The 19,289-nt window shown below is 26.6% G+C and overlaps 7 protein-coding genes across 14 annotated transcripts in view; 3 read left to right on the top strand and 4 right to left on the bottom strand.

Annotated features, from left to right (window-relative positions):
• Positions 1-142: 142 nt before the first annotated feature.
• LOC127280390 (uncharacterized) lies at positions 143-1,028 on the bottom strand. Its single transcript, XM_051303350.1, has 3 exons — positions 881-1,028; positions 476-605; positions 143-393 (listed from the first exon to the last, which is right to left on the bottom strand). The coding sequence occupies exons 1-3, from the start codon at positions 914-916 to the stop codon at positions 248-250; spliced, it is 312 nt and encodes a 103-aa protein (XP_051159307.1). The 5' UTR covers positions 917-1,028; the 3' UTR covers positions 143-247.
• Positions 1,029-1,034: 6 nt separating this feature from the next.
• Positions 1,035-2,226, top strand: LOC127280362 (NADH dehydrogenase [ubiquinone] 1 alpha subcomplex subunit 11). The gene is made up of 3 exons (XM_051303317.1): positions 1,035-1,183; positions 1,451-1,750; positions 1,910-2,226. The coding sequence occupies exons 2-3, from the start codon at positions 1,462-1,464 to the stop codon at positions 2,128-2,130; spliced, it is 510 nt and encodes a 169-aa protein (XP_051159274.1). The 5' UTR covers positions 1,035-1,183; positions 1,451-1,461; the 3' UTR covers positions 2,131-2,226.
• LOC127280413 (probable protein BRICK1-B) lies at positions 2,222-3,182 on the bottom strand. 4 transcript variants are annotated; one of them, XM_051303373.1, is made up of 4 exons: positions 3,105-3,182; positions 2,660-2,796; positions 2,468-2,550; positions 2,222-2,403 (listed from the first exon to the last, which is right to left on the bottom strand). In XM_051303373.1, exons 2-4 carry the CDS (start codon positions 2,778-2,780, stop codon positions 2,377-2,379), a joined length of 231 nt encoding a protein of 76 aa, XP_051159330.1. In that variant the 5' UTR covers positions 2,781-2,796; positions 3,105-3,182; the 3' UTR covers positions 2,222-2,376. The 4 variants fall into 4 exon arrangements, with proteins under 4 accessions (XP_051159330.1, XP_051159333.1, XP_051159347.1 ...); XM_051303376.1 differs by having other exon boundaries at positions 2,660-2,797; positions 3,118-3,150; XM_051303390.1 differs by lacking the exon at positions 3,105-3,182 and adding an exon at positions 2,974-3,100.
• A 119-nt stretch (positions 3,183-3,301) lies between these two features.
• Positions 3,302-13,985, top strand: LOC127280290 (E3 ubiquitin-protein ligase RNF19A-like). Of its 4 annotated transcripts, none has more exons than XM_051303215.1 (13): positions 3,302-3,574; positions 4,763-4,913; positions 5,314-5,564; positions 5,708-5,847; positions 5,924-6,113; positions 6,176-6,487; positions 6,630-6,774; positions 6,857-6,993; positions 7,126-7,223; positions 11,286-11,484; positions 11,609-11,804; positions 11,894-12,059; positions 12,148-13,985. In XM_051303215.1, exons 3-13 carry the CDS (start codon positions 5,402-5,404, stop codon positions 12,547-12,549), a joined length of 2,148 nt encoding a protein of 715 aa, XP_051159172.1. In that variant the 5' UTR covers positions 3,302-3,574; positions 4,763-4,913; positions 5,314-5,401; the 3' UTR covers positions 12,550-13,985. The 4 variants fall into 4 exon arrangements, with proteins under 4 accessions (XP_051159172.1, XP_051159153.1, XP_051159166.1 ...); XM_051303196.1 differs by having other exon boundaries at positions 11,891-12,059; XM_051303209.1 differs by having other exon boundaries at positions 4,763-4,953; positions 11,891-12,059.
• On the bottom strand, positions 7,360-9,765 carry LOC127280346 (uncharacterized). Its single transcript, XM_051303290.1, has 2 exons — positions 9,439-9,765; positions 7,360-9,356 (listed from the first exon to the last, which is right to left on the bottom strand). Exons 1-2 carry the CDS (start codon positions 9,754-9,756, stop codon positions 8,418-8,420), a joined length of 1,257 nt encoding a protein of 418 aa, XP_051159247.1. The 5' UTR covers positions 9,757-9,765; the 3' UTR covers positions 7,360-8,417.
• Positions 13,986-15,451: 1,466 nt separating the features above from the next.
• Positions 15,452-16,290, bottom strand: LOC127280367 (trafficking protein particle complex subunit 1). The gene is made up of 3 exons (XM_051303323.1): positions 16,130-16,290; positions 15,803-16,012; positions 15,452-15,719 (listed from the first exon to the last, which is right to left on the bottom strand). The coding sequence occupies exons 1-3, from the start codon at positions 16,226-16,228 to the stop codon at positions 15,591-15,593; spliced, it is 438 nt and encodes a 145-aa protein (XP_051159280.1). The 5' UTR covers positions 16,229-16,290; the 3' UTR covers positions 15,452-15,590.
• Positions 16,291-18,721: 2,431 nt separating this feature from the next.
• LOC127279773 (sodium- and chloride-dependent glycine transporter 1-like) overlaps positions 18,722-19,289 on the top strand; it is a 28,266-nt gene continuing 27,698 nt past the window's right edge. For both annotated transcript variants that reach the window (XM_051302329.1, XM_051302339.1), the window contains exon 1: positions 18,722-18,912. In XM_051302329.1, coding sequence (XP_051158286.1) covers positions 18,883-18,912 — 30 coding nt within the window. In that variant the 5' untranslated portion in view covers positions 18,722-18,882. The remainder of the gene's footprint in view (positions 18,913-19,289) is intronic.

Genomic DNA, 19,289 nt, shown 5'->3' with positions numbered 1-19,289 from the left:
TTTCACACTATTTTCCTGTTGCCATGCGTGCGCATATAAAATTGTCCAATTATTTTTTTAGCACCGCGAAATTTAAATATTTCTGAAAAATAAAATTAAAATATTAAGGAAAATGTGAATTTGTCGATTAAATCATAACATATTATCTTTTCTAATGCTTTTAATTAAATACTAATAATTTACGATATATATTTAAATTATTGTGAAATCATCTAAAATATTTAAACTTATATAGACGTACATAAATTTATTTAACGAATTTAACTTTATTAGACGGTGCTGGGAGTCGATACTTAGCCATTTCAACTTCAGCTTCCGCAAACGAATTTATGGTGTAACAAAAGTATTCTGGATTTTTATATTCTTTATCCTTCGATGCACCAGGACCAACGGCTAATGAAATTATTGAAAATTAATAATATGCAAAAAATTATGAGTGTAAAATGTATTTGGCTTTTTTTTTGTACAAACTTACGATGATTTGGAACCTTGACACAATTTTCGCTAAGACCTGGTACATTTGAATTTATTGCAGTCGTAGTATTACTGTTATTTTTCATCGTCGTTGATGACTGAGAACTGAAGGTACGAACAATACTTCTTCCCTAAAAAAATATAATTTTTAAAATATTATTAACAATAAAATAATGTAATTTAAAATATTACATATACATTTAGTTCTAAAACAAATAATTCTGTATATAAATATGCCCTTAAAATTTATATTTTTTTAAATTGTTTATAACTTTTATATACGAATAATTAATTGAAAAAATTTTAGGTTAGAAATGTCAATCCTATTGAAAAATCGTTAACAATTCTAGTCACAATCTAATAATAATTTATATATAGTCGTAAAAATGAATAATAGTATAATTACCTGTGGAAATAAACGCATATTAACAGTTTTAAACATTTTTTAAATAAACAAAAACACAGTCTTCTACAGAACAAAATTCGTAATGAATTGCGCAAGACTAGACTAAACTTATGCACGGTTCACAGTCTATTTGTGGGATCAAAAGATCAAGACCTTTAGGAAATTTTAGACAACAGCTGATTTAGTGTAAAATAATTCCTTTATAGTGTCAATGATATGATGATGTCTATTTAATTTTTTCATTCAATTTTATACGAGTTGTTAAACTCAAAAACAATTGCATTTTTCTATAATTTGCTTTTGGTAAGTTTTTTTTTTCATATAACCTCACTTTCTTTTACGTATTAATCATTTCATATTTTTTGTAAAAAATATTGTAAATAAATTTTTTTTAAATTTTACACATATAAAGTATATTTAAATATAAAACTAAATTTATTTTATTATGTTTAACACTAATTTTTGTTTAAAACAAATTATATTTAATGTAATTGCTTCTAACAATCTATTTTGATTTTACAATTTTTTTGTCATTCAACGCAAAATAGTTGAACTTTTTTTTTTTTATAGATACCATCAAAATGTCGTTGAGATATTTTTTCGACAAATTTGATTATTATGCTAAACCGGAGGGTCAGGATCCACTCAATAAAATAGTTGGTGTCTCTAAGTATTGTGCTTTCACTGGTATACTTATAGGAACTAATGATATTATAGCAATTTCTAAAACAAAAACTTTCTACGATTCAGCACGTTGTCTTGGCTTTTGGGTAGTTCCTTTAACTGGAATGGGTTGTGCATTTGCATCTACAACCTATATAGCAACAAATTTGAGAGGAAAAGATGATCCTTGGAATTATGTAATAGGAGGTACAGTACCATTCAATGCAATGTATTTTTATAAAAAAAAAAAATGAATTATCTACTTATTTCTTATCATTAAATTAATTATGTTTAACTTACTTTACTACTATAACAATATTTTTTAGTACTTTCTTATTTAAATTATATTTTGTGTTTAAATAACAGCTTGTGGAGCTGGAAGTGTATTGAGTCTTTGGAGTAAATGCTTTTTAACTACACTTTATGGAACCATATTCTTAAGTATTTTTGCTGCTTGCAAGAAAGATTCAATTGAAAGTGGTTGGACTTTCTTTTCACAAGAGCCATCAGAAGCTGAAATGAAATATCCATTCTTTTCAACAGCAGGAGCCAGAGCAAAGACATACGAAAGAAGTTGGACAACATAAAAAAAAAAGTTGTTCAATGAAATAAAACTATAGTTGATCTTTGTGAATTCAAAAATGTAAGTGGAACATAATATTAATAATAAAAGTTAAATTAAATTTTTCTGATTATTAATTTAATTCAAAAGTTTGATGTAAATTAAACTGATATATATATATATATATGTAGGTATATACAATTTTATATAATAGAAAAAAGTAAAAAATTATTTGGATAAATATAATATAAAATTTTCCATGGCAAACAATTCATGTTAAAGTTTCTCCTTTTGTTACCTGAAAATATAAATGAATAATTGTAATATTTTTAATTTTCTTTCATCTCATAATTTATACTTACACGTGCTTCTAAATATTCTATCCTACGTTCAAGAGTAGTAAGTTTTTCATTTAAAACTGCTAATCGTGATCTGCAGGACATATCTGAAAGGTTTGGAAAAATTAGTACAACTTAATCTTATTTGTTAGTCCAATTTTTTTTTTCTAAACAATTGAATAAATAATAAAAATAAAAAAAGTTCAATAATCTTACCGAAAGAGTTTAAAAAGTCTGTTATTTTTTTAATACTGCCAGTTATGACTTCAATATATTCTCTGTTTGCCCAGTCTTGTTGAATTTGTTTCTGAATTGCTTCCCGGTGAGTAGATGACATTGTAATTATAGTTTTTTCTGCGAATCAAACAACATAAATTTACATTGTACAGTTTTAATTTATTTTATATAAATTTTATAATTGTCTGTAAAGAAATTAGAAATGATAAATAATACCAAAAACAATGAAAAATTACACTGTATACTTTATTGTGTTATTAATAATGAACAGAACAGCTGATTCACAAACATACACTAAAGCAAAAAGACTTAATAAACATTTTGTTTTTTCAACATTATTATCTTAATTAAAGAACTATTAGTAAATATTTTCTAAATTCTTTATGACACAAATTTATATATTATATAAAAGAAAACAATTTACAATTAATTTTTACTTTGAGTTTGACAGCTTTCATAAAATTTTCTATATATAGAAAGGAATGAGATAGAAAAAATTTTTTGTCCAGTTTCACTTTAGAAGTTTAAGCAAAACATGTGAATGACACTTTAATAGGTGTTAATGCGCATAATGGACTGCGCAATAAACAAAAAAGGGGATTACAATGACAATGACAGAATAGTTGACATTATTCTAATGTGTCAAAAGTGTTTAACATTTAAAAATTATTAACTTCCGGCAATTAATTTACAATATTTATTTTCTGGACTAATTGCTGTCTATTTATAGTATCATTCGCATAGTGTGATTATCTATTTTAAAGTTGAACTTGTTTACACTTGTTTTTGCTCTTTTGTCAATCCAGTGGTGGTCAACATCATATTTTTTTAATTGTGCAATTAAAATCAGCATAACAGGAATTATCGAAAAAGTATAACTTTGCAATTTAAGAGGTTTGTAATATTTATATATTTAGGTTAGCATCTTGCAGATGTTTAAGAATAGTGTTTTTAAATATCGACATATTTGGTTATAAAATGTTTTTTAAAGTTGACTCCATTTTTCCTTAATAAACACCACAATATGTATACGCATAAACTAAAAAATGTTGTTTTAAAAAACAATTATTGATTTTATTTTACTTCTTTTTTTTTTAGTAAATTGAAACTTTTTTACATTCTTAATTTTGTTTTGCTTATTACTTTTGGAAAATAAACACATAATTTAATTGTTGAAAGCGATACATTTATTTGAAAGATATATATAGAGATAACTTGAAACCTGACTCGTCACCTTACAAAAGAATTTGTAGCGTCATAAAGTTAAAATAATGCTGAGTTCGAAAGACATTGATAATTATTTACGATAATGATTGCAGGTAATTATTGTTTAAAATGTTTATCACAGAGAGATTCTTATATAAGTTTTTGGAGTACTTCAAAAAAATATTTGTAAATAGCTTTATAGTTTTGATAACAAAAATACTAATAATTTGGTAACTGTTTATTAAAAATTGCAAAATACAATACAATTGTAAATAAATAAATTAATATGATATTTTTATTAGAATTTAATAAGATAAATATTTGAGAAACTGTAATTATATAGTTGTAACACGTGCATGAAGATGTGCAAAATTTAAATATTTCCTTATTGAATTAATCTAGTTATTTTTTTATTTTTTTTTATTTTCTTAAACACTTTTTTTAAAGCTACTTCTCATTTGATTCTTAGGTGTCAAGTTTTAATGCGAAGTAATTTAATTTATGGAAAAACGTGACATTTTTTTATCTTCAATTAATGGAAATCTTTGCACCCATTCAATATTAATTATATATTTGGAGTATCAATAAAATCTCATCTACCGTGTATTTTAACTTCATTTGTTCTTCAGTTAAATTGAAAAACGTTTCAAGTTGAATATTAATTTTTTCTTAAGAAAAGTTTGTCGACCATGAAATATATATTTTTTTTAATTATTGATTAATAAATATTGTTAAAATAACTTTTATTATTTCATATAAATTGTACTATTAAAAATGTTGTATTTTTTCTGAAATTTTACAATTTATTGAAATATTATAAAATTTAAAAAGTTATTATACATGTGCAATGTGATGTCACTTTCATCGTTGGTGTAGAACTTGTAGGTTTCCACTCTATATATTTGATCTTGGTGTGCAAGGTAACACACAAGTTAGCAGTTTGATGGTGGACGACAAGGAAGGAGAAAGAAAATTATTGTGCAGCAAGTAGTCATTCGCTAAAAAGTGTAGTCTGTGATTAGTTCAGGTCAGCTGTTGTGTATTTAAATAAAAACATAAGTGTTAAAGTAATTCATTTTTATTATAGTAAAATAACATTATTTGTTCATGTACAGTTTGTTTAAACTTCAATATTTTTTTTTAATATTTTTTTTTTTTTATTAAAATTTATATTAAAATGTGTTCCTTCTGAACGAGAAAGTTGTACGTACGTATGTACTTATGACTCATCTGCATAAAAAGATTTCACAAATCGTTGTTTAATTTAATTTACCTTGAGAATTGGAATTTTTCATAATACACATTCTTCGTCTTCTATTGTAGAAATCAAATTGAACTTAACACATATTTTTACTGATTGTAAATAAAAAATGTGATAATATATATTTAGATATAAAAATATTTATTATTTTTTTTTTTAATTACAGATATTATTTCGTGGTGTAAACGAATGTTGGATTATATGAAACGAAATGATTAAAGAATTGTGGTAAAATAAGTGAATTTTATTGAAGAATGCTCAAAGAAGTTGAAAGCGGAGCAGGAGGTTGCAATGGTGTCACCTCTAGACCTCGACGATTTTTTCCAAGGTTTTCATTGCGTAGATTATTATATTCAAGTCCTTTAATTGGTCGCCGAATTTCAAGAGTGACTAATTCCAGTATCAGAAATACCAAAGGTAAATTCATATAACTTTCTGAATAATTTATGCAAACTATTTTGCATAATTGTGAAACAAGTTTGTTATATGTTGTATATTTTAATTAATTTTAGAGATATATGTAATTTGCAAATTAATATTGGGGGGGGTTTTTTTTTCAGCAAAAGATCCTGTTAATAGAGCAATAGATGTCGAAAAAGGAGAAGCAAGAGTTAGTAATGGATCATCTCATTTTCAGTCACATAATTCTGATCTTCAAAGAGCTTCCAGTAAAGGCTCCGTCCTGTCAACTGCAGGAAAGGTATTAATAATTATTTAAAGTTATTAAAGAAATAAAATAAAAACAAAATAAAAGAGAAAGTTTTCATGTTTTTTAGAGTAACGAAAATGGAGAATTAGAATGTCCTCTTTGCTTGGCTGAATTGCCAAGTGAATTATTTCCTACAATTCAAACTTGCCATCATCGAAGTTGTTATGATTGTTTTCAACAATATCTTAAAGTTGAAATTTCTGAATCGAGAGTCAATATCGCGTGTCCTGAATGTTCCGAGCCTTTACATCCTAATGGTAAGTTGAACAAATATAAACTAACAATTTATAGTTTATTTTATTTATTTATTTATTAACAGATATCAGGATGATTTTGAATGATCAAGTTCAATTAGAAAAATATGAAGATTTTATGGTTCGAAGAGTACTTGCTGTTGAACCAGATGCAAGGTGGTGTCCTGCTCCTGATTGTTTTTTCGCTGTAATAGCAAGTGGCTGTGCTTCTTGTCCTAAATTACGTTGCGAAAGGCCAGGTTGCGATTCATATTTTTGCTATCATTGTAAAGCACGATGGCATCCAAATCAAACGTGTGACGCTGCGAGAGCTCAAAGATTCCAACACTATGAACGAAGTTCGTCGTTAAGTTTCAGCCAAAGTGATTCACAACACAGTAAGTTAATTAACTTTCTTATTAAGAGAACATTAGTTTATCTTATAACGATGTATTTCTATTTTTATATTTTCTTATGAAAAGATAATAAGACTTGTGAATGGCAATTAAAAATTAGAAATGCATTTTTTTTTTTCTATAGGAGATGATATTAAACCTTGTCCAAGATGTCAAGTTCTTATTGTTAAAATGGATGATGGCAGTTGCAATCATATGACTTGCGCTGTATGTACAGCTGAATTTTGCTGGCTTTGTATGAAAGAAATCAGTGATCTTCATTATTTGAGGTAAAATTATTTTTTTTAGAACTTTTTCTTTAAAAATGATTTTATAAAATTAATTAATATTTTTTTAAAATGCTTTTTACAGTCCATCAGGCTGTACATTTTGGGGTAAGAAACCTTGGTCGAGAAAGAAGAAGATTTTATGGCAATTAGGCACGTTAGTTGGAGCACCAGTTGGAATAGGTCTTGTGGCAGGTATAGCTGTTCCTGCAATGATAATAGGTAAGTTAATAGTTCCTTAAACTAATTACTCATAATGAGAAAATATTTTTATAATTTTGAAATTTTAACAAAAGTAAAAAATTTTTATACGGCATTTAATTCATAATAAAAATGTGTTTCTCTAATATTTAGGTATACCAGTATGGGTCGGTAGAAAATTGTATACCAGATATGAAAAAGCTAATAAACATAAAAGGAATGCCTTCATTGTGGGCGGAGTGACTGCATCGGTAAGTTAATAATTTTTATTTTATTAGCTTATGATATAGTGAAAACTTTTATAGGACAAAGTAATTAGTTGTTTTTGATATTAATGATTTATTACTGAGGAAAAGTATTAATTATAAAATAACAATACGTTTGATAGTTTGAACAATAAGATTTCTTCTTCTTTTTTTTTATTTGTTCAATATAATTGAATGCAAGCTTTTAATTAGCCAGTCTTTTGTATTGGCACAAATACTGTTGTACAATTTTTCATACAGAATAATTTTCAAAATATAAATTGATACATATTTTAAAATGGTAAAAATCAGAGTATATAGGAAATTTTATAAAAATTTTTTTCATTCCATTTAAATCTTAACAGATTTTTGTTTTTTAAATTTGATTTCATTTACTATTGTAATTTGTAAAAAAAAAAATGTAGAAAAATCTGAAAGTTGAATTTGAATATTAATTTAAAAAGGGAAAAAAAAGTTTCATAAGTAGTTCAAAAATTCAGTTTACAAAATATACACTCATTTGTTGATTTTGTAAAAAGACAAGTGAATCAGATAATATTGAATGCTATTCATTGTTTTTTTTTTTTCATCATGAAAGTGTATTAACGTGAACAAAGCTTATATTTAATATCAAACATTATTATTATTCGACTCAACAATATTCTAATCGCGCACTTTGTCGATGTGTAGTAATTTAAAAAAAAAAAGAATCCTCTCACGAAGAAGCTCGATTACTTTCGCACGCGTAAAGCTTCTAACAGTTCCCCTCTTGACTTGGACTTTTTTTTTTCATCGATTGCGATTAATGTTCCTTGCAAAAAATTCTCTACTATTTTCGAATAATTTCTAACTTTTGGCAATATTGTTACTTGAGTCTCTTTTTCAAAAAAATAAATGATTGTCGCTTCACTTGCACCAATAACTTTTTTTTTTTTTGTTTTAATCATATTCGTGAAAATAAATTCTGATTTACAGATTTATATTTACAAATTGTTTTATATATTAGACACAGATCGGAATGGACAATTAAATTTTTTGAAGGTATACAAGGGAAATATTATTTAAAAATTTAAGAAAGAAAAGACACAAGTAACGGCTTCATTTTTTGCACACATCGAGGTCAATCAGCGTCACTGTCCTAAATGCGATAATGCGATTATCGTGATTTTCGGTTATATTGGATCAGCGAAGGCGTTTGGCTTACGTTTCTGTAACAGTTTCAGTAATTTCTCCAGTTAGAACTCCATCATTGTGAAGATCTTCCAAAACGTCTATGAGACGTTGTTCAGTGAGAGGATCACCAAGAGCAACATCAACTGATCCTATGCAAAGAAGTAAAGCCAATAATTGTGATCGTCTATAATCTTTATCCAAATCCAATCTTGTGTATCCTAAATCCTTTGGAATGTCAACACCTAAACTGAAACTTGTTGTTGTTAAAACATCCCAATATTTATCAAGTAACAATTGTGTATGACGTCGACGTAATTCCGTTGGTACGGAACTTACAAGAAGAAGGGCAATATCATTTGTTGGTCTACTATAGGTGACCATTTGCCAATCAAGAATAGCACATTTACAACTTCCATCGTCATCATTTTTGAATAGTAAATTATTACACCAAAAATCTGTGTGTGTTATCAATGCTAGTGGATTTTCTGGCGCTAAAAGAGCGGCAATTACTTCCTTCGTGCGTGGTCGTAATGTTAAAAGTGCCTCGAGTACTGTTTCCAAACCTGGTCTTCTTTCGAGAAAACGTGCCAATTGAGGTAAACCACGTTCAACCAATTGTTGATAGGAATCAGTGGCTCTTGCTGTTTGAAAAAGAAATGGATAACGATCGGATAGTGATCGTCCTTCTTTTACTTTTAATGTTAATGACAATGCATGTAGACATCCAACAGCACTTAGCGCTGCTTCGGCTTGTTTTAATGTTAAACCACGAGAAAATTCTGCTCCCTCAAAACCTCGTGGTCGTAGATTTTCCAAAACAAGAAATGATTCAGGAGGTTCTGGACTGTCTTCGGTACCACCACCAGGACTATAGTGAGCGTGAATACAAGCTGGAATTGGTAATTCAATTGCCAGTTCGGGCGATGTTAATTGTTTCTTTTGGAATGCTTCCAGATCAGGTACCACCTAAAAAAGAAAAATAGTTTTATTTTTATTTTTTTTTTGAATTATAACTATAATTTTTTTTTTAATTTTTTAGTTTTTTTACCTGGGTGTAAAATTTAATTTCACGAAGATCAAACTGTGCCTCGGTGACGAAAAATCGACTATATGGATCCTGGGGTAGAAGCTTGACAATGACACTGAGTTCGCAGCGCGTGTCATCGGGTTTCGTTCGATATTCAACTGTTACAGCTAATATATCACTGAGAACACTTTCGCCAGCAGTGCAACCGGGTCTTACGGTGAAATCATCAACGGTGACTTGAGAACCTGCGCCGTGATGTTCGACCAATAGTCCTTCGAGCCATTCTTTGGTCACCGGCCACTCACCACCAGAACCATCAGTGTCCTCACTGTCTGACATTGTTGATTTATCTTCGAAATTTTTTATCTTCTAACTCTTTTTTTTTTTTTTTTTGAATAATGTTAGAATTTTATTTCACTGTTTTGTGATGAAACCTCATTGGGCGAGTCCCGATTGCAAAATGAATTGCTATAGTGAAAAAAGTCCTTTTTCCTGTTACAAAGACTGAATTTCATTAGTCGTGATTGACATTGGTTCAATGTTCTGTCATTAAATCTTGGCCGGATTTTGAAGGGAATGACCCCTTCCGGCCCCCTCTTTACTTGTTTCCGCTTTTTGTCTGACTTTGTTCCCGGCCTAACTGCAGTGTGATGGCTAGTGATGGCTCCAGATACCTCCTCGCATGACGGCGCCATGGGTGGGACAATATCTCCTTTACGCGCATGCTTCTGTATCTCTCTCTGTCTCTGGCTTTAATCAATATCTTTCTTCCATTTTATCTATTTTCATTGAAACTTATGATTGTAATTTCTTTTTACATCTTCCTCTTCCTCTTTTTTTTTTTTTTCGCCCTAAAGAAGAATTGATGACAATTCAAAATTAGGACCCCTTTGCACTGAATGAATTCTTTTCAAATTGGAAAAATTCACCATTAGCTGGCAATTTTATTACTGCTTTAATGGAGTGAAAATAACGTGCCTTTTTCAATGTCCAACAGAAATAACTTTATGCAAGGACAATCATCTGCCTTGTTGACTTTAACCTTTAAACCTTTATAAGCGAGAATTTTTATTTACCTACTAGTTTTTTTTTTCTTTTTTTTAATATTCAAAATAGGAAATTTATTTATAAAATTTTTGTAAAATATTATTTAGTTAAAAAGTATTTATTTATTGAATTAAACTATTTTTCTCAAGTGGATTTAATTTTGAAAAAGTTATCCTTGAAAAAGTATTCTTTTTTTTTTTCATCTTCAAGGTTGTTATTAGCTTTTTTTATTCACTATACTCTTGTACTTGAATTATTAATTATTGGAAAATAGTTCATGCGTCGTTTTTTTTCCACTTTTAGAAGTAAAATTAACTGTGCTCGCAACTTTTTTACTATTTAGTTATATAATTAAAGCTTTTTAAAAAGTTACCGGAATATTTAATATATTTTCAGTTAGCCAGGTTTTTTTTTTTGCATTCAATATTCTCTGAAGGAGAAACTTATAGCAACTATATTTATTAAAATTATATACACGAAGAGAGAGAGAGAAAAAAGAACGGGAACTTTGCTAATGGAAACAGTAATTAACATTGTACCAGGATTAGAGAACGTTGATGTCTTATAAAAATCATGCAAGTTCTCTAACATGCAAACTTGCACTCCATTTTAGCCTTGAGGCTTTTAGAGTTTCTAGTTAGTTTAATGCAGTGTAATGGCTCAATTAATTTTATTGTTCTCTCTCTCTCTCTTCTTACATCCTGATGAAATGTTAGTATAGTAAAACATTATAAATATATGAAAGAGTAGACAAATGAATGAAAAACAATTATAATGAATTTTTTATTGTAAATTAATTCTGAGATGTTTCTTTATTATAGGTATTAGTTGCTCCTGTGTTGGCTGGTTTAGCGGTGGGAATTGGAGTTCCGATTTTATTGTTCTACGTTTATGGTGTAGTTCCCGTGTCATTGTGTCGTAGCGGAGGATGCGGAGTATCGACAAATGGTTCAGGTGTTAGGTTCGAGTTTGACGATGAAAACGAATTAATGGGTGCACTTGGAGGTCGAAATGTTGGAGGTAATTTTGTAATTTTATTTTTAATTGAAATTAAATTTTTCCTTTTTTAATAGAAAAAAAATAAGATTTTTTTTTTTTAATTCTTTTTTTTAAATCAGAAATTATGAGATTAATTTTCATTTAGATGCAGCATCAATTGGTGTTGTAAGTCATCGTGGTGGTAATCCATCAATAGGTGAAGCTTCACTTTCATTGGGAAGTGGAAGTCAATTAGAAAAGTTGGGTCGCGAAAATGATCGTGAAAGCGCGAGTAATGTTGCTCTTGCAGGAACAAGCATAGCCGGAAGTATAGCATCGAGTGTTCTTCCAGGAGGTCAAAGGTATTAAATTTTTTTTTACTTCCATCTTTAGCGAAAGTAGTTTTAGAAATAAAAGTTAAATTTATTTTTTTTTATTTTTGTTCAAGTAGACTGGAAGTTCAAGCTGATGTTACATCAACGCAAAGATTTAGCTTGTGCAGTGAAACTGCATCAGCTACTACGAGTCTATCGGAAAAATCCGTCAATGCTTCAATTGCTTTGGATGATGGAGCAGCATCAACAAGAGCATTAGCCGGTTCGGTGTTAAATTTTAAGGTAAAATTAGTTTCCACATTTCTGAATATAAAGCAAAAAAATAGTTTAAAAAAAATGGAGAAAATTTTATTTTTGTTGAAAATTGTAGATTGAAGGTAGTTCTATTACAAGTGGTCCAAGTATGGAGGGAGAACAAACATCAAATAGTGCAACAACAGCTACTGTTACTGAAGCGAATGTTGATACAGCCGGTCAAGCAGCTTCTCTCAGTTCATTAGAAGAAATAACACCTGGTTTAGCGAAACGTTCTCGCCGAAGGCCCACTTTGGATCGACAACACAGCGAATCCAACAGTTGGACTGTTTGTGAAGAAGATGGTGGCTCTGAACGTGTTCGATTTGATCATCATGTGAGTTTCATTGAAGCTGATCAGGAAGCTAGTAGTAGTAATAGCTCAACAAATGTCACAAGAGGTCCTGCACGACGCAAAAGAAATAAAGAAATCGATCAAGATCAGGATTCACAGAAAACAACGAGACTCAACACGTAAAAAATACTGTAAGTAATAAAATATATATATATATATACATACATATAAATATATTTTTTTTAAAAAAAGAAAAACGCACACAAGTCCATCCATCGATAAATTTTTGCGTCTTATTACAAAATTTAATGACGCATCAAGGAGATTTGTGCGATACATTTTTTTTTCAAATTCCAGTAAATGTATTTTATGCTAGATGATCAATTTAGAAAAAAAAAAAAGATTTAATATTTCGTTGACGTCAGAAATATGAGTTAATTTTTTTAATCTTTAAAGACTGGAAGTAACAAAAAAAAAAAAAATGATTACTTAATCGATTGATATTTTGTGATTCGACTTTATTTTTTGTATGAAAAAAAAAATTTATTAGAATTGATTTAAATCGATAAGATATCGCAAAATCTTTATTATACTGTTAATCTTTGAAAATTTTTCTTCCATTAGTCAACGATATCTGTTATTATCAGAAAAACGTTGTCAGTGATTATAAAAAAGAAAAAACAAAAAAACAAGCCAATGTTAGCGTGCTTATAATAATGAGTTACACGTCACTGCTATGATGCATACGAGTATTTGTATATGTACTGTGCGAAATCAAAGACTGAGCGTGTTTGAAACAGTTTAATGAAGCAGATGTTGAAATGAAAGGACAGTTTTAGATGCTTAAGTAAAGTTTATATATACGAAATGTATACGCATGTATGCACATTTGTACAGTTACGTATATGTATCAACACATATAACATTTAAATGTATACTTTATAACGTGTACATGTCCAATTATACAAAAATTGTTCATACATTTACGAAAAAAAAAGAAGATACGTTAATTACGTTAAACTGCTTCAAAAAAAAAAAAAAAAAAAAAAAAATTGGGATACACCATTAAAAAAAAAAAAAAGTAATTATAAGCTGTAAATTCAAATTGCATTGAATTTAATTTAAAAATTTATTTTGCAGCACTTAACTTCTTTTTAAAAATTCAAAAAGAAAAGTAAAAAAAATATTTGTGTATTAATAGAATATATTAGTGCTGCATTCATGGTGTATCAACGAATGTATATCTTTTACAATAAGCGAGAAAGTAATAAAGGTAATATTGATAAATGTAATAATTATAATTAGGGCTTCGGCAAAAAAAAAGTATATGTGTAAGTAGTGTATAATACGCATCTTTATATTTTTTGTCTAATAAGAGGACAATGTCATAAAATTTTCTTTTGTTTTCAATTTTGGATAACAAAAAAAAGTTATGCATGCACTGTATCTGCAAAGTATATTTTCAAAAAAAAAAAAAAAAAATTAACATGCAGGGACTGTGAGTATCAAAAAATTGACTCGGCTTATGTTTTTTACTTCATAACATGCTGCAATTTACAGTATCAAATCACAATCTCATGAAATATTTATTAGAAATTTAATTATATGATGACTTAGTACATCACAAAAAAATTATAATAGTTAACAAAATGGTTTTATGCTTACAACGATGAAACTTTTCTTCATTTTTTGCATTATTTCAAAAAAAAAAAAAATCATTTTCCAGTTAGTTTTCTGGATATTTATAAGCATGTTTAACAATTAATAAGACTTGGAAATCTACTTTAATGTCTAACGAAATTGTTTAAAAATCATTTTTTTTTATCTTCAACCTTACACATGCTCTTCATAAAATGAAATTTTTTCTATTTTGCCAATATAATGTGCAAAAAAGAATAATTATTCCCCTTTTTTATATTTCAGAATAATTATTGATACATAAATAGTTGAATATTAATGTTTGAAAAAAAACGACTGTGAAATTTATTTAAGATTAAATACATCTTGCCACAGAGTGAGATCCACTTTTGAATTGATCTTTAATAATCAATTTTCGTGCAAAGCATTTACAAGTTGTTTGTTTCGATTTTGCGAACTAAACATTATTTAAAAGTATAAAAAAAAATTGTTGATAAAGAAACATGTGAGTTTCAAATATATATATATACATATTATATACATAATATTTTACAAAACTATATAATTTGATTCAAAAAGGTTAATATTTATTATATTGCCCATAAAAAAGAAAAATATGAACTTTTTCATGTCATTCTCTGCTCAAATCTCTACAAGTTTTGTTTTAAACAGATGTAGAGTCTAAAATATACAGAACTTATTTTTAAAATGTGATAAAGTGGATGACAATTTTTGTTATTTACAGTCAGTTAAAATGTATTTGGAATTTTAAATTCCTATTTTTATTACTGTGTCTGCAATTAAAAAAAAAAAATAATATAAAAAATCGTCTTTGATTTATATATTCATAATACAGGGAATAAATAAATAGTTTTCTTAATATTTAAGTTTTCTTTAGAGGAAAAATGTTAAAAACTTTAAAAATAAAAGTTAATGAATTTATATATTCAATTTAATATTTTTGTTATTTTGTATCAAGATTTTTGTCACAAAAAAACATTTTAAACTGACTGTGAAGACTACATCTATAGCTGAGTGATGCAGTCTGCCTAAACTCCTTAGTATTGATATGACTGTTCTTGCCTGTGCTCATGGTTTTGATAATGCAGTGAAAGTCATTTATAAATTTAAAAAACGAAAAAGAAAAATACTTTCAAGAATTCTTTTTTAAAAAAAGTATACTTTTAAGACATACTTTATTTTACTAAAAAAAAAAAATATATTGAATGTTTACTAGAAAATACAAAGTTTAAATCATAAATATATATTTATCAACGATATTATTAAATGATTAAAAGTGCATTAACAAAACCATTGTCATCGAATTAAAGAAACTGCCGTGTTATTTTGTAGAAAAAAAATAATATAAAATATAATGTAAATAGAAATTGAACATTAAGTAGTAACATCTGAAAATATATCTACAGATGTGTATATGCTATTAATCTAACTTGGAAAACAAATTTATTAGAATAAACTTCCTACATTAAAATATTATATTTTATTATTATTACCTGTCAAGTATTTTTTTTTTAAATGAAACTTCTTGTTATATAAAAAATAACGTAATTTATTTACAAAAGAAGTTATAATGATCGATTTAAATATATTGGAGATTTTTTAATCAATTCGTCTAATTTTGTTTTAAATAATTCACTTTGAATTGGTTGATTTAGATGACAGAGTGGATTTTTTACAACATATTCAACATACACCTGAAAAGAAACAAAAATTTAAATTTAACTATTTATTTATTATAATTTAATAATATTTAAAAAATTACAAAATAGATCTTTACCTGGCTATATATTTGTTGTAATAATTCACGAACATTTTGAGCAGCATTGTCAGTATTGAGAACAAATTTTAATCCAGAAACTGTTTCAAAACAATAAAGGGTATATTTACTTGTTTTGTAATAAAGAAATCCCTCCTTTGGATCTAATGGTGATATTTTATTCACAAATGATTTAATTGAAAAAAGCATTCCATACATTAGTTTTGCTTCCTAAATTATCAAAAATAAAATTATATATATATACAATATTTTGATAGATTTCTAGGTTAGGATTTTAAATTTTTCGAAAATTGTATTATTTTCAACAAATAATAGTATTAATATTACCTCCTCTTGTGTCATTCCTGATTTATTTAATCTATTCCATTCTGTATAATACAACAATGAACCATTTCGTGAAAATATGTACAAATTGTGAACTGTCATTTTCTTGCTTTAGAGTTTGACAGATACACACACACACACAAACATATGAATTATAGATAAGTGTTAGGGCGGTATTCATAGTCGATACTCATTTCTTAAGCAGCGACTTAAGCTGACACCTAGATTCATAGTCGTGCATTGTGGATTGACTTAAGTCGCAACTTAAGCATTTGCTTAAAGAAGTAAATGCTTTGATTTTGAGATGCATAGTCCCATCTTAAGAATGCCAAGTATTCATAGTCAAATAGGATTTTCTTATTTGACATTACCGGTGAACTTATTTGAACGAATTGAGGTTATGATTTAAAGTCAACGTTTTAGTTGACTTAAGCAATAACTTATTAGTGTATTTATAGTGAAAAAAGTGTTAACAATGGATATAATGCATTATTTAAGAGACATTGAGGATGATATTGATAATGAAGATGGTCCAAACAATATAAGACGTGCAAAACGATACATTCGAGATGCGGAAAATTCTTTTGAAATAGATGAGTGAGAGTTTCAGAGACGTTATCGTTTTCACTCCACGCAGCCTCCTTAGCTTTCAAGGAACAATCGCTTTTGCGATTTTCAATAACATGGGCAAAAATTTTGATAGTTTGCAGGAAAAGTTTTCTTTATCCGTATTGGTGTAATGCTTTTTAGACATTTTATTACTACAAAAAGTTTCATTAATTAGTATTAAAATTTAGTATTATTTATAATAATTTAATTATTTATTGTTTACAAATTTTATATTCCATTATATTTTTATTTTAATATATAATTTAAGGGAGTGAGAGTAGCAGATTTATATTTGGATACATTTATTATTTCTACAAGAAAAAAGAATTTATGTATGAAAGTAGTTATTTTATGTTTATAAACAATTAAAATTTTTTAGCGTACAGCACTTTTTTAAAAACGAGAGTATATAAGATAAGATATAAAAAAAATTACCAGTCTTTTTAATTTGAAAAAGAAAAAATAAATTGTGTTCTACAAATTGTACGCCTAATTTTAAAAATATTAATGTTAATATATTGATCATTATTTTGAATATTTCACTATTATGTATCATTATTTATCAAATTTTAAATATATTTCATTCGTTGATTATTAAAAATTTTTACTTTTAAACAACATTAATTATATTCACAGGTTTATATTTTTGAATTTTGTTTTATTACTGTTTTTTATTACAAACATTTAATAAGAAAAATATTTTACAAATTTACTTTTTTCAAATGATTAAACAAAACAATTTTATAAATAACATTAAAAACGCTGAAACGAAAAACTCAAATTGAATACAACGCAAGTATAAATATTCCTTGGCGCATTGAGGCGAATTTTCAAAACCATTTCTTATTGGTGGATTCAAAAGAATATTGACGGAAAAATCCGATCGTTCAATAAGATCATCTTAAGCATTTGCTTGGTCAAGAAATTCTTAAGCTGCATTTCCTTTACCAAGCAATTGCTTATTTTTGACTATGAATATATATGGTCTTAAGCTCGACTCATTCGAATAAGACCGTCTTGATCAAGCAACTCTTAAGTCCTTGCTTAAGTCGGAACTATGAATACCGCCCTTAGTAATATGCGTGTAAAAAGTTGAGAAAAATATTCCTAGATGGCGCGCACTGAGTTTTCATTTGCGGTAAATTTAAATTCAAATTTAAAATAGAAACATAGAATAATTATTTAATTCACTCATTTAAATATTTTCTTTCTATTTTTTTTTCAAATAAAATAATAATAATACATAATAATAATAATAATAATAATAAAATGAATATATAATATTGATGTAATATATGTATAATATTTATTTATAATACATTAGTAGAAAATAAAATTATCTGGGTGTAATTTTTAAAAAATTTGTTTAAATATTTTCTTTTTATAATCTAAACTAAATTAAAACGAATTTGATGCTATTATTAATGTTAATCGTAAATAATTTATATCTTTTTAAAAAATGTGTCATTCATACGATATACATTACTCGATTATATAAAAAAAAAATCTATATTACAAATTGTATTAATTATTATCTTTGTTTGCATAATTTGTTTATGAAAAAAAAGAAATATATTTGCCTTTTTAAAAAATATATCAAAATAAAAAAATCCCCTATTTTTGATTATATTATGATCTCATGATGATTGATAATATAAAATTTGTTTTGCTAGAAAAATTAATTATTATTATTATTATTTACATTAATATTATTATTAGGTATTATTATTATTATTATTATTATTATTATTATTATTATTATTATTATTATTCGAAAAATAAATAAATAATAATATTTGTTTAAATAATAAAATTTTGGAATATTTTTGAAAATTAATAAAGAATTTAATTATTATATATAGGTATATATATATATTTTAATTCGACTTTGATGAATGTTATAAAATAAAATTGATAAAAGAATGACAATTGTGTATTTAAAATCAGGAGCACAATGTTTCGACACACTAAAAGAGAGATATTCGGATTAGATAATGAAATTCTCAGATGTTTTTATCGATCAGTCGAGTTTTGGATCCTTCACATTCATAATGTGCTGAAAACATAAACGGAAGTTTGCAAAGTTTGTTTTTATTGTGATTATATGTGTGTGCGTGTAAGTGGGGTGTGCACCTAACGGTATTATCATGGAAGATGATAGAAGACACTCAAAAATAGTTAGTTTACAAAATAATTATAATTTTAAACAAATAATTACATATATATATATTTCATTTGACATATATTTTTATTTTTCAAAGATCCTTTTGCAATTTCATATATATTATATATATATATATATAGTATTTCCTACTTGTCGGAGATAATATTTTTATCTTAGATAAATAATGACACTGCTTCTCTATCATAAATATATATATATATATTTTTTTTTAAATATATCGTAACATAAAAAAATGTGATAAAAAAAAAGTTTTTTTTTTTTTATTAAAAAATATATATTTCTTATTTATATATGATTTTGCTATTTATAATTTTACTATTTATACGTATATATATATTTATATTTAAAAGATTGTAATTGATTCTTAAT

The sequence above is a fragment of the Leptopilina boulardi genome, unplaced genomic scaffold, assembly GCF_019393585.1.
Source record: "Leptopilina boulardi isolate dan_hultmark-lab unplaced genomic scaffold, ZJU_Lbou_2.1 LbouV2_112, whole genome shotgun sequence".
Taxonomy (NCBI): Eukaryota; Metazoa; Arthropoda; class Insecta; order Hymenoptera; family Figitidae; genus Leptopilina; species Leptopilina boulardi.
The sequence above is the reverse complement of the archived record's forward strand: the minus strand, read 5'-3'. Positions and strand labels throughout refer to the sequence as shown.

Excerpts from the sequence above, each read along its gene's own strand:
- LOC127280390 (XM_051303350.1), bottom strand. The coding sequence starts at position 916 with ATGTTTAAAACTGTTAATATGCGTTTATTTCCACAG. Across the intron at positions 606-880 it reads ATATGCGTTTATTTCCACAG|GGAAGAAGTATTGTTCGTAC; the intron begins GTAATTATACTA and ends ATATTTTTTTAG. Across the intron at positions 394-475 it reads TGTCAAGGTTCCAAATCATC|CCGTTGGTCCTGGTGCATCG; the intron begins GTAAGTTTGTAC and ends TAATTTCATTAG.
- LOC127280362 (XM_051303317.1), top strand. The coding sequence starts at position 1,462 with ATGTCGTTGAGATATTTTTTCGACAAATTTGATTATTATGCTAAACCG. Across the intron at positions 1,751-1,909 it reads TTGGAATTATGTAATAGGAG|CTTGTGGAGCTGGAAGTGTA; the intron begins GTACAGTACCAT and ends TTTAAATAACAG.
- LOC127280413 (XM_051303373.1), bottom strand. The coding sequence starts at position 2,780 with ATGTCATCTACTCACCGGGAAGCAATTCAGAAACAAATTCAACAAGAC. Across the intron at positions 2,551-2,659 it reads AGACTTTTTAAACTCTTTCG|ATATGTCCTGCAGATCACGA; the intron begins GTAAGATTATTG and ends CAAACCTTTCAG. Across the intron at positions 2,404-2,467 it reads TAGAATATTTAGAAGCACGT|GTAACAAAAGGAGAAACTTT; the intron begins GTAAGTATAAAT and ends TTATATTTTCAG.
- LOC127280290 (XM_051303201.1), top strand. The coding sequence starts at position 5,402 with ATGCTCAAAGAAGTTGAAAGCGGAGCAGGAGGTTGCAATGGTGTCACC. Across the intron at positions 6,488-6,629 it reads CCAAAGTGATTCACAACACA|GAGATGATATTAAACCTTGT; the intron begins GTAAGTTAATTA and ends TTTTTTCTATAG. Across the intron at positions 12,060-12,147 it reads GTTCGGTGTTAAATTTTAAG|ATTGAAGGTAGTTCTATTAC; the intron begins GTAAAATTAGTT and ends TGAAAATTGTAG.
- LOC127280346 (XM_051303290.1), bottom strand. The coding sequence starts at position 9,756 with ATGTCAGACAGTGAGGACACTGATGGTTCTGGTGGTGAGTGGCCGGTG. Across the intron at positions 9,357-9,438 it reads AAATTAAATTTTACACCCAG|GTGGTACCTGATCTGGAAGC; the intron begins GTAAAAAAACTA and ends TTTCTTTTTTAG.
- LOC127280367 (XM_051303323.1), bottom strand. The coding sequence starts at position 16,228 with ATGACAGTTCACAATTTGTACATATTTTCACGAAATGGTTCATTGTTG. Across the intron at positions 16,013-16,129 it reads CAGGAATGACACAAGAGGAG|GAAGCAAAACTAATGTATGG; the intron begins GTAATATTAATA and ends TTGATAATTTAG. Across the intron at positions 15,720-15,802 it reads TACAACAAATATATAGCCAG|GTGTATGTTGAATATGTTGT; the intron begins GTAAAGATCTAT and ends GTTTCTTTTCAG.